Consider the following 16,710-nt stretch of genomic DNA (forward strand, 5'->3'; position numbering starts at 1 on the left):
TCCGCTCCCTAGAATCCATTCCTGCTACTGATGACATTCTTGAGATCACAAACTTGCCACTCCAATTTGTACTGACTTATGTCTAGACTACTGGATAGCAGGCAACACTGACGGCCCTTTCCTCTTTTCCTCTCTTCCTCCCCTCCTTTCTTTTTTCTGTATTACATCTACTTCTTTCTTCATTTGCAATCCTGTGTGCTGGGGTGCATTCTCAAGTAACTTTCTTTTTAAAAAGTTCACCAAAAGTTAACCATTGGAGTCTCTACAAGGCCCCTGTACTTGATTGGTGAAACATATAATTTTAGTGGACACTCATTTTCTGTGGCTTTCTAGCATCTACTATTGCTGGTGAGAAGCCTGATGCTAGTCAAACTCTCTCTCCCTCCCTCTCTTCTCTCTCACCCCACAGAGTGGACAATTGATTTACGACAGATGTAACACCACAATACTGTAATGAAGGGGTTTTTTTCCCAGTGCATGTTTCTGGGTTAATTATATATCCAAACAGAAAAATGTTAACCTTGATTTCAGCTTCACACTCGTAACAAAAATAGATTTTGGGGTGAACTATAGATCTAAATGTGAAAGATTTCAAATGATAAAAACATAGAAGGGTACCTTTATGATTTTTGTTTAGGAAAAGATTTCTAAAACTGAACACAAAAAAACATGCAAACCATAAAAAGATCTATTAATTGGGCATAAAAACTATAAACTTTGGATAATTAAAAGAAACTACTACTAAATAAAAAGGTAAAACACAGAATGGGAAAAGATATTTGCAATACATATAATCTACCAAAGGGTTATATCCAGAGTACATCAAGAATGTCTCCATATCTCTAAGCCAAAGACAGAAAACTCCCAGGAAAAATGAGCATGGTTTTAGAACAAGTTCACCCAAAAAAAACTATGCAAAAGCCAATATACCATATATAATAGTGTTCAATCTCTTTTGCAATCAAAATAAATTTTAAATTAAGAACACTTTAAAGATCTTCTTGGCAATACCCACTAAAGCTGAAAACATGTATATCTTATGATCAGCAATTCCACTCCTTGGCAGATTATAAAAACACATACGTCTGTGCACAAAATTCATAGCAGCATTATTCATAACCCCAAATGTTTATCAACAGTAGAGTGGACACTAAATTTGTGATTAATCATTGTGCTAATATGCCCAATGACTAATCACACAAACAGGAGGGTGAACAGAAGTCAGACAAAAAAGAATACAAACTGTATTATTTCATTTATATAAAATTCAAAAGCTGCCCAAAATAATCTGCTATAAATCAGAAGGAAGAGAGGCTGGAACGGAACATGATGTAGCTTTCGGAGGCACTGGTCTTACTCTATTCCTTCACCTAGTGATGGTTACATGGGTGTTTCACTTGTGATAACTAATGAAGCTGTAAATTCATGATTTGTGGGTATTTGGGCAGGGGGAGTTTTGCTCTTGCTGCCCAGGCTGGAGTGTGATGGCACGTTCTCGGCTCATTCCAACCTCTGCCTCCTGGGTCCAAGCAATTCTCCTGCCTCAGTCTCCTGAGTATCTGGGATTACATGCACCTGCCCTCATGCCTGCTAATTTTTTTTTTTTTTTTTTTTTTTTTTTTTGAGACAGAGTTTCACTATTGTTGCCCAGGCTGGAGTATAATGGCACGATCTCGGCTCACTGCAACCTCTGCCTCTGGGGTTCAAATGATTCTCCTGCCTCAGCCTCCTGAGTACCTGGGATTATAGGCACCCACCACCATGCCCACCTAGTTTTTTGTTTTGTTTTGTTTTTGTTTGTATTTTTAGTAGAGATGGGGTTTTACCATGTTGGTCAGGCTGGTCTAGAACTCCTGACCTTAGGTGATCTACCAGCCTCGGCTTCCCAAAGTGCTGGAATTATAGGCATGAGCCACTGTGCCCAGCTCAATTTTTGTACTTTTAGTAGAGATGGAGGTTTCACCATGTTGGCCAGGCTAGTCTCGAACTCCTGACCTCATGATTCACATGCCTCAGCCTCCCAAAGTTCTGGGATTACAAGTGTGAGTCACGGCGACCAGCCCACTGTAAAGATATCATTTATTTACATTGTGACTATAGCTCCTTTTGTGCTATAACAGCAAGTTGAGTAGGTGACCATAAAGACTTAAATAAGTAGACTTAAATATTTACTATCTATTTACAGAAAATATTTGGTGACTTCAAACTTGTTCATGGATAATCAAGTGGAGAAAAATTTCTAAGGATAATAAACATAGTAACATCAATAGCCTCTGCACATAAAAATAACTAATAGAAATAATTTTTTAAAATTTCAATACAATAATTAGATAATATCTCTAAAAATAAACCTAACAAGAAAGGTACAAGATTTATTCAAAGAAAATGTTTAAAAATCTCCCTAAGGGATGTGAACTAGAAAATATAAAGGGCACATAATATTCTTGGTTAAGATAATTCAGTAAAAAAAAAATGTAAGATATTTCTAAGTTAATATCTAAATATAATGTAATCCCAATAAAAATACAGCAGGACGTTTTTTGAACTAGACAAGCTGCTTCCAAAGTTAACACACAAACAAAAAAGCCGTAAGAGACAATTCTGAAAAGATAGAGTAATGAATGGGGACTTATTCTTATATTAAATATATTATTATAAGGTTGCAAAAATTAAAAGAATGTATTGAAGCCAGGATGGACAGATCAATTAGAACTGAAAGAAAAGTACAGAAATAGGGTAGCCATCTGGAAAAAATAAATTTATATCCATTTGCCACACTTTACATATTCCAAATAGATTTCTATAAGATATTTAAAGAATCTGAGTGGGAGGAACTTTTCTTTTTTCTTTTTTTTTTATATGGAGGCTTGCTCCGTCACCAGGCTGGAGTTCACTGGCACACTCTCAGCTCACTGCAACCTCTGCCTCCCAGGTTCAAGTGATTCTCCTGCCTCAGTCTCCTGAGTAGCTGGGACTACAGGCACATGCTACCACACCTAGCTAATTTTTGTATTTTTAGTAGAAATAAGGTTTCATCATGTTGACCTGGATGGTCTCAATCTCTTGACCTTGTGATCTGCCTGCCTCAACTTCCCAAAGTCCTAAGATTACAGCCATGAGCCATCACACCCAGCCAACTTTTCTAACTATGACAGAAATCCAAAATCTATCAAAAATATCAATAATTTCTACTATATAGTAATAAATAACTCTTCATGGAACAGAATTGTCATGTAAAATGTTAAGTAACAACTGAAAAATTAGAAATTTACAAACATCACAACTAAAGTGTTGATTTTCATAGTAAAGGGCTTCTACATATACTTAAGGGCCAAGTTTTTTTTTAATGGGCAACGATTATGAGCAGAGAGTTCACAAAAAGACGTTCAACCTTAGTCCTCACAAGAGGTATGCAAATTAAATTGGAACTTTTTTTCTCCCACCATATCAACAAAAGTTTTAAAAACTTTATAATATACCTTTGTCAGCAAGGATGTTGAAAAAAAGACTATTAACTGCTGACAGGAGTACAAACTGGCATAACCTTTTTGGAAGGATTTTGGCAAAAATTATCAAATTTATAAATGAATTACAAATGATTTATTACAAATGATCTAGACATTTGCCTTATGGGAATTGACCCAATAGATACACTAGCATAGGTACAAAATGATATAAATGTGTAAGATGCATGTAATAGCAAAAGAGTAGAAGCAACATAAATAGCTATCAAAAAGAGACTAATGAATTTAATTATGCTGTACCTATACAAAGGAGTATTATATAGCCATAAAAAAGCTGCTTATGGGATGATTTGAAAAAATTGTCAAGGTACATTTATATTAATTTAAAGAAAAAGGGAGCAGGGAGCATTATTATGTGTACAGTTATACTATTTGTATTGCTAAGGGAAAAATAAATCAATGTATCAGTGCATGTACCAGGTTGGCTATTCAATATTCATCTTAATTTCCAAATGAGCTTTTCTGTATTGAAGAAATTATAAAGATAAAAATGACACTTCCCAGATTTCCTTGAAACTAGGTAATAAATTCAGTATATTCATGCAAGACTTGAAGGTGGAACTGGCTTAAGTGGTGAAGGAGACATGTGATTCAAGGCATCTCTTCAGCTGGTGTGGATTCTGGCAGACGCCCAAGCCGTCAAGATTCATACAACAGCGGAAACCAATGACACAGGAAGTGCCAGATAATAATGGGACCAGTGGCACCCGATGCTATATGCCAGCGCTATCTTACTTGACTTCATTTATGTTTCAGGAAAATCCTGTGGGAGCATCAGTATGCACATTTATAAATGAGGAAAAGCGCTCATTGAGAGGTTATGTAACTTGAGTAATATTCCACTACTAATTCAAATCCTGATCTATCCAATTCTAAAGGCTGTGCTGTTAAGCTTTACGTTGGGTGTGATAAAGTATAGCCAGGAACTCAAAATGCAGAATTGATGCTTCTAGTCAACCTGCTGGACTGCTCGGATGGGGCTGACGTGAGCGATGCCTCTGCCCTTCCCAATCCAAACACATAACAGTGTTGGATGAAACAGTACAAAAATTGTTTTAATTTGTAGCTGAGCTTGAAACCAGGAAAGGGAAATTCCAAACTGTCAAAACAAACTGGGGATTTGTGAGCAAGGCCTGAACCTGAGGACTTCCTTGGAGAGGGATTAGAATTAAGCCTTAACAGATGGAACTGGGACTTCAGTGCCAGACTCGTGCAGCAGTCTGGAAAAGAGTGCCCTGCAGGTAGGGAAAGTCAGAAATGAGTTATCTATATAAATGGGGATTCAGAATGGGCTTGTCCACAAACTGGGGACTAGAAATACACTGTCCACTGGCTTGAGCAGATTCAGGGAAACACGACAAGTGCCCACATTAAAACTCACTTTAGGTTGTAAGGTTGTAATTCACCCCACCTGAAAGATACATGGAAATTAGCAGTTTAAATACTGGCCCAGAACCAGTGAAACCCAGGAAGCTCTGGCCGGGGCTTATGGAAAGCAATTACAAAGGGATCCTCCTCCATCCTCCCTAATTCTTCTGAAGATGGTTATAGTACAAAATGTATCTGGACAAACTCTGGTAACACCTTTTGATTAGGAAGAGAAAATAATTCTAAGTATTCCATCAGAAAAAGCAAAGTTTCGACAAAGGAACTAACATTGAACTGTTCTTAGTTTTTGTCTGCGGAATTAAAGACCAGATTACATTGGTCAAATACGTATGAAGTATTTTTTTCTTTTGGTAATTTATTCTCAAGAATCAAAACTCAAAAGATCCGAAAGAGTATCTTTCCATCTTGCTGTGCAATAGACATCATACAATTGCTCTCCGGTCCTGGCAGGAATGATCTACAGTTCACTCTCCACACACGACTGGTCGATTCTGTCATCATGCTCCTGTCATCAATTGCTCTGTTGATAAAATCTGCTTCCCCTGAGCCAATTCACACCCGCCCCATAATAAACCTCTCCCAGAAAACAATGTTCTTAATTAACTCATGTGCCATCCTGTCTGTGTCCACCTCACCTCAGAAGGCATAGATGGATTTAGCTTGTGGCACTTGACTCTGCCTTCATTATTATGCTCTGCTCCTTTTTTTTTTTTTTTTTTTTTTGATGGGGCGTCTCACTCTGTCATTCAGACTGGAGTGCAGTGACATAATCTCCACTCACCGCAACCTCTGCCTCTCAGGTTCAAGCCATTATCCTGCCTCAGCCTCCCTCGTAGCTGGGATTACAGGTGCCCACCACCCTACCTGGCTAATTTTTGTATTTTTAGTAGAGATCAGGTTTTGCCATGTTGACCAGGCTGGTTTTGAATTCCTGGCCTCAAGTGATCCACCCATCTTGGCCTCCCAAAGTGCCAGGATTACAGGTGTAACCCACTGCACCCAGCCTATTACGCTCTTCTTAAAAGATAATTTTTTAAACATATATTTTATTTTTTGAGATGGAGTCTTGCTTTGTTACCCAGGCTGCAGTGCAATAGTGTGATCTTGGCTCACTGCAACCTCTGCCTCCCAGATTCAAGCGATTCTCCTGTCTCAGCCTGAGTAGCTGGGACTACAGGTGTGCACCACTACACCCAGCTAATTTTTGTATTTTTAGGAGAGACAGGGTTTCACCATGTTGTCTAATGTGGTCTCGAACTCCTGACCTCAAATGATACACCTGCTTCAGCTTTCCAAAGTGCCGGGATTACAGGCGTGAGCCACTGTGCCCAGCCAAAAAATGAATTTCTATCATGTCAGGGTATATGCCTGTTTTGATTGCCCATGACTAGAGGCTCATGGAAGGTAAGACTCACTTCTTTGATGTGTTCTCTGACTCTTCCTTCTCTCTGAATGTAAACATCTGGTACAGTGCTCTGCATACAATAATGGTAAATGTGCATCACCTCATGTGTAGATCAATGCTAGTGTTGTTTAAAGCTAAGATTACTGAGATTTTTTGCTAGATGCTAATTTATGCTAATATAAGGAAAATCAAACAAGTTTTATTTGTTATGGTTAAGGAATTTTGCCCTTTAGCAAGTCATTACAATATGAACCTCATTGCCATCTGGGTATTTGTGGCAACCAAGTGGGAATTCGGAACCTCCTTCTAACCCAAACACTGAAGTGAGGGAAGTCATCAGCATGAATTAATTATTAGCCTGCCAGGAAAGGACTGGAGGGCAAAATTATTATTCTTAAAGAGAGGCAAAATGCAAAACAGATTGGATTTTAAAATTTGGTACTTTCACTGTTAAAATAGCAAAGAAGGGCTAATGGTATAAAATGGAAACTGAAAAACTGTAATATGCTATGAATGCCACTGATACGGAACCAGAAAGCTTAAGTTCTAGTATTAAACTGAGATGAAGACCACCTACTCAACTGGATCAACGAACACGGCTTGGTTTAGAGAATGCCATTTTCCATTGTGTGCCCACGGCTGACATCATTAATTAATCACAGCACCTTTTTCATAGCTTTTCTATGGTTCTTTCCTCTGAATCATATAGAGATTTTTCTTAGGTAGCCACTGGCCATTGAATTTGTCATATGCAATAGTTTGGATTATCATTTAGCAAACATTCATGCCTCTCTTCCTTCCTGTACAAGGAGTGTGTATTTCCCTAGCTCACTGATACTGGACTTGGTGCTATGATTTGCTGTGGCCAGTGGGATAGGATGTGAAGAGAAGCCTTAAATGCATTTGTGTGATTTGGCTTGTGGCTCTTTCGCTCTGGTATCTACCATGAAAAGATTATGCCCCAGCCAACCGCTGTGTCTTTAGCTTGGGCCTCACAAAAAATGTACCTAAGAGTTCTCCTGAACCCGACCTACAGTCTGAATCAGAACACATGAGCTGAGTGTAAGGATGAGTTCCTGTTGCTGTAAGCAACTGAGTTTTAGGGTCCATCTTAGATGAAACCGATGAGTCATCCCTGCCCTAAAAACTAGGAGAACACAAGGAAAGGACTAGGATAAAGTAGACACATCATTCAGAAGTAATAAGGAGGCAGTATGAAGAAGAAATAGCCATGTTGGAAGTTTGAATCATCGCCTTAGATTTTGACCAATCTCTCAGTCTACAGATACAGAGACTGAGCAATTAGCCTCAGATTTAAGAGTAGATTAGTTTCTAATGAGGCTGAGAGAAATGAAATGGTTTGGCAGAGCCAAGATGTCAACTGAAGTCTCTTGATTAATACTGTACAATAATATGTGCTTATTTTTTGGAGGGTGGGGAAGGGTGAGATGGAGTTTTGCTCTTGTTGCTCAGACTGGAGTGCAATGGTGAGATCTCGGCTCACTGCAACCTCCACCTTCTGGGTTCAAGCGATTCTCCTGCCTCAGCCTCCTGAGTAGCTGGGATTATAGGTGTGTGCTACCACGCCCAGCTAATTTTGTATTTTAAGTAGAGACAGGGTTTCTCCATGTTGGTCAGGCTAGCCTCGAACTCCCAACCTCAGGTGGTCCACCCGCCTCAGCCTCCCAAAGTGCTGGGATTATAGGCGTGAGCCACCTCGCCCGGCCAATAATGTGTGCTTCCTAGAGGGATGTTTTCCTGACATTCTGAACCAGGGAGAATTGAGTAGCCAGTGTCAAGCAAGGAAGTGGTGACCAGCTCCTCCTGGCTGCAGGACTGCCAAACTGCCCTGTGTAGGGTCAATGGCTTTGTCCCATTGATGGGACAAAGAGAACCCATCGATGGGAACCTTAAAGAAGAGCAGGCACCCAGTGTGACGCTCAGGCCATGGCTCAGAAAGCCAATAAAGCAAAATTCTATCAGGCATGAAGGAAGTAAAAATGAGAAAATAAAGCTTCAGCCGAAAAAAAAAATCTAAAATAATTTAGAAAATAATCTGGGACAACTATGCTTCTGAAAAGAGCCAAAGAAGGGGACGTTAGACATTAACACTTTAATTAAGGCTGACCCAACAATTCAGCAGACTAAGCTGCTGTCTACAGATGTGATTCCAGAAATATTAGGAACACCACTCCCAGCCCTGTCAGGTTAAAACTCTTCTCCTTTGGCTCAATGCTGACCTAAAAATTAGAGACGGATGTTAGTGAAATATCAAGTCTGGAAGTAAGACTAGTAACTTACTTCTTAGCACCTATCCAAGTGCTTAGAACATAAGAAGCACTCAAATATTTTTTGAGTGAAATAATGGAAAAATACATAAATGAATGTTAAATGCCTGTCACCAGTTATTTATAGAGGTTTATATTACAGTTTACTATCAAAGGAGTAACTAAGCAAAATCATAAACAGTATTGTAATCAAGTGTAAATTTTGCTAACCTCTTATTCATTAATTCATTTAACAAATGTTAATATTGAATGTCTGCTATGTCCAAGCGCTGTGCAATTTGCTGTAGATGAAAATCAAATAGATGAAGACGCTGCCCTCGTGTAGCTGATGATTTAATGGAAGAAAGAGCTTAAACACAATCAAACATACATACAAATATTAAATAACTAAGGAAAAGAAGAGGGAGGCCTATGTGAGTGGGAGAAGGAGTGTAGGTTTTGGATTAAAGGATCAGAGAGGCAAACATTCCCAAAAGGACTTGGTATGTGTGAACTGGAAAAGCAATACATGTAAATATCATTTTGTATAAGAACTTGCATCTGAAATGCACCAGCTGACTGGGTAACACGTACACAGGTGCAGTGAGCTAAGGGCCCCTCCTATGATCCCCTGGAAGTACGCCCAAACATTATCCCATCTAAGCTAAAAGCCAACAAATTACAATTAAATCTTTGAAACTTGATTCTCTATTACATATATCCATTTTTGGAGGCATAATATGTAGACATCCAAACATACCAAGCAAGTAATCTGTATACGAAGACAAAAGATCCAGAACAGCAAATTCTGGGATATTTGATAACGCCATTTGGTTAACTCTATGGGTTCTAATATTCTTCTTTCCCGTAAGTAGGTTAATTGCCAGCACAGCTTCACTGACCTACAATTAATGCATAAATTAGAATTATAAATGTAAGCTTTCTAATTCATAGATCATCTATTAGGTAAATAATGAAAAAAGTGAATTCATAAAATAATATTCCACATACATTGGAAGAAAAAATAAAGACAACCTGAAAAATAATATGTGATCCCTGACATGTAGAATATATCATAGTCGAACAAATAATTTAGGGTTGACAATTTAATTAATGCATAAGTCACTTAAAATAAGCTATCACACCTAGTTATGACAGATAGTTGCCAAAATGTCAAATACATACATATGAATATCTGCCAATACTTTCATTTAGAAAAGGCGAAACAAATAGAACCAAGTCTGGCTAACAGAGATTGAAAACACTAAACATAACCAATATTTCTTTTTTTTTTTTTTTTTTGAGATGGAGTTTCGCTCTTGCTACCCAGGCTGGAGTGCAATGGCGCGATCTCAGCTCACCGCAACCTCCACCTCCTGGGTTCAGGCAATTCTCCTGCCTCAGCCTCCTGAGTAGCTGGGAATTACAGGCACGGGCGGTCAACATGGTGAAACCCCATCTCTACTAAAAATACAAAAAAACAGTATTTCTAATCTTTCCAAAGAAACATAATAATTGACACAAATCCCAAATAATGTAATTTTTTTTGTTTTTTTCTTTTGAGACAAGATGTCACTCTGTTGCCCAGCCTGGAGTGCAGTAGTGGGATCTCGGCCCACTGCAGCCTTGACCTCCCAGAGTAAAGCAATCCTTCTGCCTCAGCTTCCTGCGTAGCTGAGGCTGCAGGCATGCCACCATGCCCAGCTAATTTAAAAAAAAAAAATTTTAGATGGAGTCTTGCTCTGTTGCAGGTTGGAGTGCAATGGTGCTACCTCAACTCACTGTAACCTCTGCCTCCCAGGTTCAAGAGATTCTCCTGCCTCAGCCTCCCAAGTAGCTGGGACTACAGGTATGTGCCACCACACCCAGATAATTTTTGTATTTTTAGTAGACAGGGTTTCACCATGTTGGCTAGGATGATCTCGATCTCTTGACTTTGTGATTCACCTACCTCGGCCTCCCAAAGTGCTGGGATAACAGGTGTGAGTTACCACACCCCAACTCCTTTCTCTTTTACAGGTATATTCCATTCTTTAAAAGCAGAGAATACAGATATGATGGTAAAAAGAAAGATTAAACAAAAATCACACCAACCTGTGCAGCAGCTCTTACTGCAATCCAGGCTAATGAACTGTACATTTCAAATTTACTTGCTGCTGTTTCTTTAACAGAACTACTTCTTCTGACAGGAGGCTAAAAGTATGGCAAATGTGTTAGGATATAAAGTTTTGTGATAACTTCTCATCTTCTAAAGATGACATTTTAGTGAAATACTATGTAGTCACTAAGGATAATAATGTAACTATTGACATGAGGAAAGAAAAGAGTATGTTACAAAATTGTATGAAAAGTACAATCCTTCTTTGTAAAAAAATATGCACACATATACATTTCCTGTACATAAAAGCAGAGAAAATTAGCAGTGATTGTCCTAACTTTTAAGGTAGTTAAATTATTCTTATCATTTTTTTCTAATTTTCTATAATGAGCTTGTATTATTTGCATAATAAGTTAATAAAAATTATTCTTTTTTTGAGACATAGTTTTATTCTGTCACACAGGCTGGAGTGCAATGACACAATCTCAGCTTACTGTAACCTCTGCCTCCCAGGTTCAAACAATTCTCCTGCCTCAGACTCCCAAATAGCTGGGACTATAGGCGTGTTCCACCACCACACCCAGCTAGTTTTTGTATTTTCTGTAGAAACAAGGTGTTACCATGTTGCCCAGGCTGGTCTTGAACTCCTGAGCTCCGTTGATCAGCCCACCTCAACCTTCCAGAGTGCTGGGATTACAGGCATGAGATACCATGCCCGTCCAAAAATGGCATCTTAAGTAAAATTAAGTGCCATTATAACAGAAGATTTATAAATGGAATATATTGTATAACAGTATCAGAAATTAGAACGTTGCTTAAAGATTTCTGGCAGTATTTGTTATCATATTTCCTGCTAAGAAAATAGTAAAGAGAGAGTATTATCATAAAATTCCATAGAATAGCAAAACAAACAATAATTGAGGACTTTTTTTTTAACCATGGGGGGGCTTCTTTTTTATATATATATATATATATATATATATATATATATATTCTTTCTTATGTTAAAAAAAGAATATATATATATTCTTTTTTTAACATAAGAAAGTCACTGCTACAGAAGTGAACAGAACACAACTCCACCAGTAGCTAGTATCTGTTATACATTTTTAAAGGTAACTAAAATAGGTATTAGTATTAATTTCTTAAGATTTAAATCATCTGGAGAGAGCTAAAGATTCAATTAGCCTCATGGATGCTCATTCTTTGATGTCTATATTTTGGCCAATTCTTTAATTTTCAACAAATCTGCAGAATAAAACAAACAATAACAAAAGTATCTTTATTTTACTTCTGACTAGCAGAATCCCAGGGAAAAGGAGGGCCCATGTACAATGCTGATGCCAAAGAACAAGTACAAGGCGTCAATGTGGCCTAGATCCAGCGTTAAGCCAGGGAGAAAATGACACCTGGAAAGGTCTGCCTATGGGGAAATCTAAGCAATACAGCCCTGTTGTAAGATTAAAAGTAAACCAACCAATCAAACCAACCCTAATCATTAGCTGTAATGGGACTAATCTGGGGCAACAATTGCTAGCTTACCGACTACATAAGCATGGGTAATTTATCTACTTACATTCTGGAAACAAGACTAACAGGCATGTAACAAAGAACAGAGAATAACATTAAATAACTAGAACATAAGACCAAATAGTGACCCAGCCATTCAAAATAAAAATAAGTTATCTTGAATGGAAAGGAAACCTTTGTTGGGGAAGTTGGGCTTGAGCCCACCATGGAAAAATTTGGAGTGGGGAAAGAATATGGTGGACATTTTCCAGATGGGGGAGATGTTTGACACTGCACAGGAGATTCTAGGTTAGAAAACCCAGTGGGGTGGGCGGGAATACATGCAGATTGGAAAGGAAGAAGTAAAGTATTTTTATTTGCAGGAGACATGATCCTATATGTAGACAATCATAAGGACTACACAGACACACAAACACAATTAACATTAATAAACATGTTTAGCAAGGTCACAGCATACAAAACTCAATATACACAAATCAACTGTATTTCTATATACTAGCAATAAATAATCTAAAAATTAAAATAAAAATCTCTTTGACAACAGAAATAACAAAAATGTATAAGACTCATACACCTAAAAAGACAAAACTTTGTTGAGAGAAATTAAGATCAGAATAAGTGAAGAGACAGTTCATATTCATTAATTAGAGGACTTAATATTGATAAGATGGCAACAAAAATCTCCTTAGTTTTTTTGCAGAAATTGACAAGCAGATCCTAAAATAGTAAAATGCAAAGGAGTCAAAGTAAAATGAAAAGGAAGAATATAGTAGGAACATGTACTTTACAACTTCAAAACTTACTAAAAGCTACAGGAACCAAGACAGTGGATACTCAAGTAAAGGCAGACTTCGAAGTCAATGAAACAGAATTGAAAATCCAGGAATAAACATTTGCATTTATAATTCATTTTCAACAAAAGTGCCAAAGCAATCCAATGAGAAAGGGATAGTCTTTTCAACCACTGGTGCTGAGACAACTGCATATTCTTGTACAAAAAAGATGAATTTAGACTCTTACCTCACACCCTACACAGGTATTAACTCAAAATGGATCATAGACCTAAATGTAAAAGTTAAAACTATACGACTTATAGAAGAAAATCTCCAACAACCGCGGTTAGACAAAGAGTTCTAGATATGTCACAAAAAACACAACCTATAAAAGAAAAAAATGACAATTTGGCCTTCATTAAAATTTAAAACTTTTGTGCCTCCAAAGATGCTACTAACAATATGAAAAGACAAGCTACTAAGCAGGAGAAAGCATTTGCAAATCATTTATCTGATAAGGGGCCTGTATCGCTCTCTTTTTTTTTTTTTTTTTTTTTGAGATGTAGTCTTTCTCGGTCACCAGGCTGGAATGCAGTGGCAAGTTCAATGATTAAAAAAAAAAAAAAAAGACAAATGACTCAATAAAAATGCACAAAGGATCTGAATAGACAGTTTTCCAAAGAAGATATACAAATGGCCAATAAGCACATGAAAAGATCTGAGCATCATTAGCTACCAGAGAAATGCAAATCAGAACCACAATGAGATACTACTTTATACCTACTACCTTAGGTACTATCTCAAAAAGACAGATAATAACAAGTGTTAGCAAGGATGTGGGAAAATTGCAACCTTCATATACTGCTGGACAAATGTAAAATGGTACAGCCCCCATTGAAAACAATCTGACAGATCATCAAAAGGCTAAACATAGAGCTGCCATATAACTCAGGAATTCCAATTTTAGGTATGTACTCAGAAGAACTGAAAACATATGTCCACACAAAAACTTGTATATGAATGTTCAAAATAGCATTAACTGAAACAGCCAAAAAGTGCAAACAATTCAAATGTCCATCAACTACTGAATGGACAAAGGGAAAAAACGTGGCATATCCACATAATGAAATACTATTCAGCAACAATAACAAAAAAACTACCATTACATGCTACAACATGAGTGAACCTCAAAAACAACATATTGGGTGAAAGAAGCAGGCATAAACACTACAAAATCTATCATTCCATTAGCCGGACACCGTGGTGTGTGCCGCAGGAGGCTGAGGCAGGAGAATCGCTTGAACCTGGGAGGCGGAGGTTGCCATGAGCCGAGATTGCGGCGGTGAGCTGAGATTGCACCACTGCACTACAGTCTGGGCATCCGACTGAGACTCTGTCTCAAAAAAATAAAATAAATAAAAACTTCATTCTATTTACATGAAATGTCTAAAAAAGGCAAATCCATAGAGACAGAAACAGTTTGGTGGTTTCATGGAACTAGGGGTGGGAAAAGGATTGACTGCAAATGGGCATAAGGGATCTTCCTTGGGATGATGGAAATGTTCTAAAACTGGATAGTGGTGATTGTTGCACAACTCTGTACATTTATTAAACATCATGTGGATTCTATCCATGAAATTAAAATGGGTTAATTTCCACTTAACTACTTGGAAAACTCCATATATCCCTCAAAATTCACTTCATCTGTGAAGCCTTCTCCAGCATTTCCCCAAAACCCTATTAGTCCCTACCTTGCCCCACTTCTCCACCTTGACAAATTGTGATTATAGTCCTTAACACATTGCAATACAATTTCTCTCTCTTGCTAGACTCTCTGCTCCTTAGGAAAAAAAAGGTGGTTAATGTGCATTAAGCCCTCAGTAAGTGTTTGGTTCATAAGCAAATAAATGAATGTTCAAGAAATAGTCAATTCAACTTAGCCATCAATTACTGAGTAACTACTATGAACAAAATACTTTAGAAAGAAGAATACAGATGTTTAGCTGATGTCATAAAATGAGAAATAATAGTTCCATTGATATAAGTACTTATTACATACAAGCCCAGTATCTTGTTTAATTCTCAGAGCCACTCTAAGAGGTAAGGACCACCATCTCTGTTTCACAGGCGAGGAAACTGGACCTCAGTCACATAGCTAGTTAAGTCGTGAAGCTAGGATTCAAATCCAAACAGGTGAGATGGTCACTCTGCTATGCAGACACTACATAAAAATGAAACAATGCTGCTTTCTTTTAAGGGCTTATAATGTGTTGTCTTTATTAGGACATATTTCAAATGTTATATTTCCATGGTCTGAATACATCTGCATGAATTTTTTTAATTGGTTTTGGCTGTTTTCTGTGCTTCTAATAATTCTATGACTTGCTAAAATATTTATACTATGTCAAAACATACAGAAAATAATGATCATATAGTAAGCAATTACACTACTGTTTTCATTCAAATCGTAACTTCTTTATGTTCTTAATTATAAGCACTTCTCCAGTAAGGGCCAGAGAGGTGATACATTATCATCCCAGCATCCTATTAATTTGCATTGCCACCTGCTATAAAAATAAATAGATTTTTTTTCTGTTACTGGAAATAAACATGTTTATCACACCACAAAAAAGTAACTTTTTCAAGTTTGTAATTATTTTGATTAAAAAAAGAGGTGCCATTCACCTAAGGCAGCTTCCATATGAATAATTCAATTGGCTGAGAGTCTATTTGCCTAAAGGTTTTAAATCCTGTTTATGCTGTCTCAAAAATTAAAGATTCGATGCCAACATTTTCTGAAAAGATCTCTTGGAGGGACAAATGATTATTCAATAAGGATGAAACAGAAAAGCCCACTAAAATTTTAAAAGCAAAAAACAAAATTACTGTGTTCATTTACCTCAAACCCACTCAAATTATTCCTGCCTCTGGGATCTTCCTTAATCTAGACCCTTGGTCCTCAGGTGTGGCCCACAGACCAACAACATCAGCATCACCTGGGAGGCTCATTAGAAATGCCAAATCTCAGAGCCTGGCCCTGATTTACTGAATCAGAATCTGTCATTTCACAAGATTTTCATAGATGTTTCTGCACCTTAGTTTGGAAACACTGCTCTAGCTAGAAGGTGCGACCCCTCCACAACTCTTTGCTGGCTCCCACCTCCTGCATCAAATCCTGCCTCAAATGTCACCTCTTCTCATGTCATTCATTCAAAATCTCACCTGTACGAGTTATTTCTTAGCTCCAAATTTCATTACCTAAATCACACCCTAATATGGTTTGGCTGTGTCCTCATGCACATCTCATCTTGAACTGTAGCTCCCCAAATTCCCACACATTGTGGGAGGGACCCGGTGGGAGACAATTGAATCATTGGGGCAGTTTCCCCGTACTGTTCTCATGGTAGTGAATAAGTCTCACGAGATCTGATGGTTTTATAAGAGGAAACCCCTTTCGCTTGGTTCTCATTCTCTCTGTCTGCTGCCATGTAAGATGTGCCTTTGCCTTCCACAATGATTGTGAGGCCTCTCCTGTCACATGAAACTGTGAGTCCATTAAACTTCTCAGGTATGTCTTCATTAGCAGTGTGAATATGGAATACTACACCCCCTTCCCCTCCTTCTCCCTCACTGTCTCCCACCTTTCCTCCTCTAGCCTCCTTCCTTTACTGGTTTATTATCTGTTTTCCTCTACCGAAAGGCATGCTCCATGAGAACAGGGACG

At 37.9% G+C, this 16,710-nt stretch overlaps 1 protein-coding gene across 4 annotated transcripts in view; it reads right to left on the bottom strand.

The window, feature by feature from the left end:
• CFAP54 (cilia and flagella associated protein 54) overlaps nt 1–16,710 on the bottom strand; it is a 318,455-nt gene that overhangs the window by 80,035 nt on the left and 221,710 nt on the right. For all 4 annotated transcript variants that reach the window (XM_010340325.3, XM_074402388.1, XM_074402387.1 and 1 more), the window contains 2 exons: nt 10,680–10,778; nt 9,346–9,487 (listed from right to left, as the gene is read on the bottom strand). In XM_010340325.3, the coding sequence (XP_010338627.2) occupies nt 9,346–9,487; nt 10,680–10,778 (241 nt within the window). The remainder of the gene's footprint in view (nt 1–9,345; nt 9,488–10,679; nt 10,779–16,710) is intronic.

The sequence above is a fragment of the Saimiri boliviensis genome, chromosome 7, assembly GCF_048565385.1.
Source record: "Saimiri boliviensis isolate mSaiBol1 chromosome 7, mSaiBol1.pri, whole genome shotgun sequence".
In the NCBI taxonomy this organism is placed as follows: Eukaryota; Metazoa; Chordata; class Mammalia; order Primates; family Cebidae; genus Saimiri; species Saimiri boliviensis.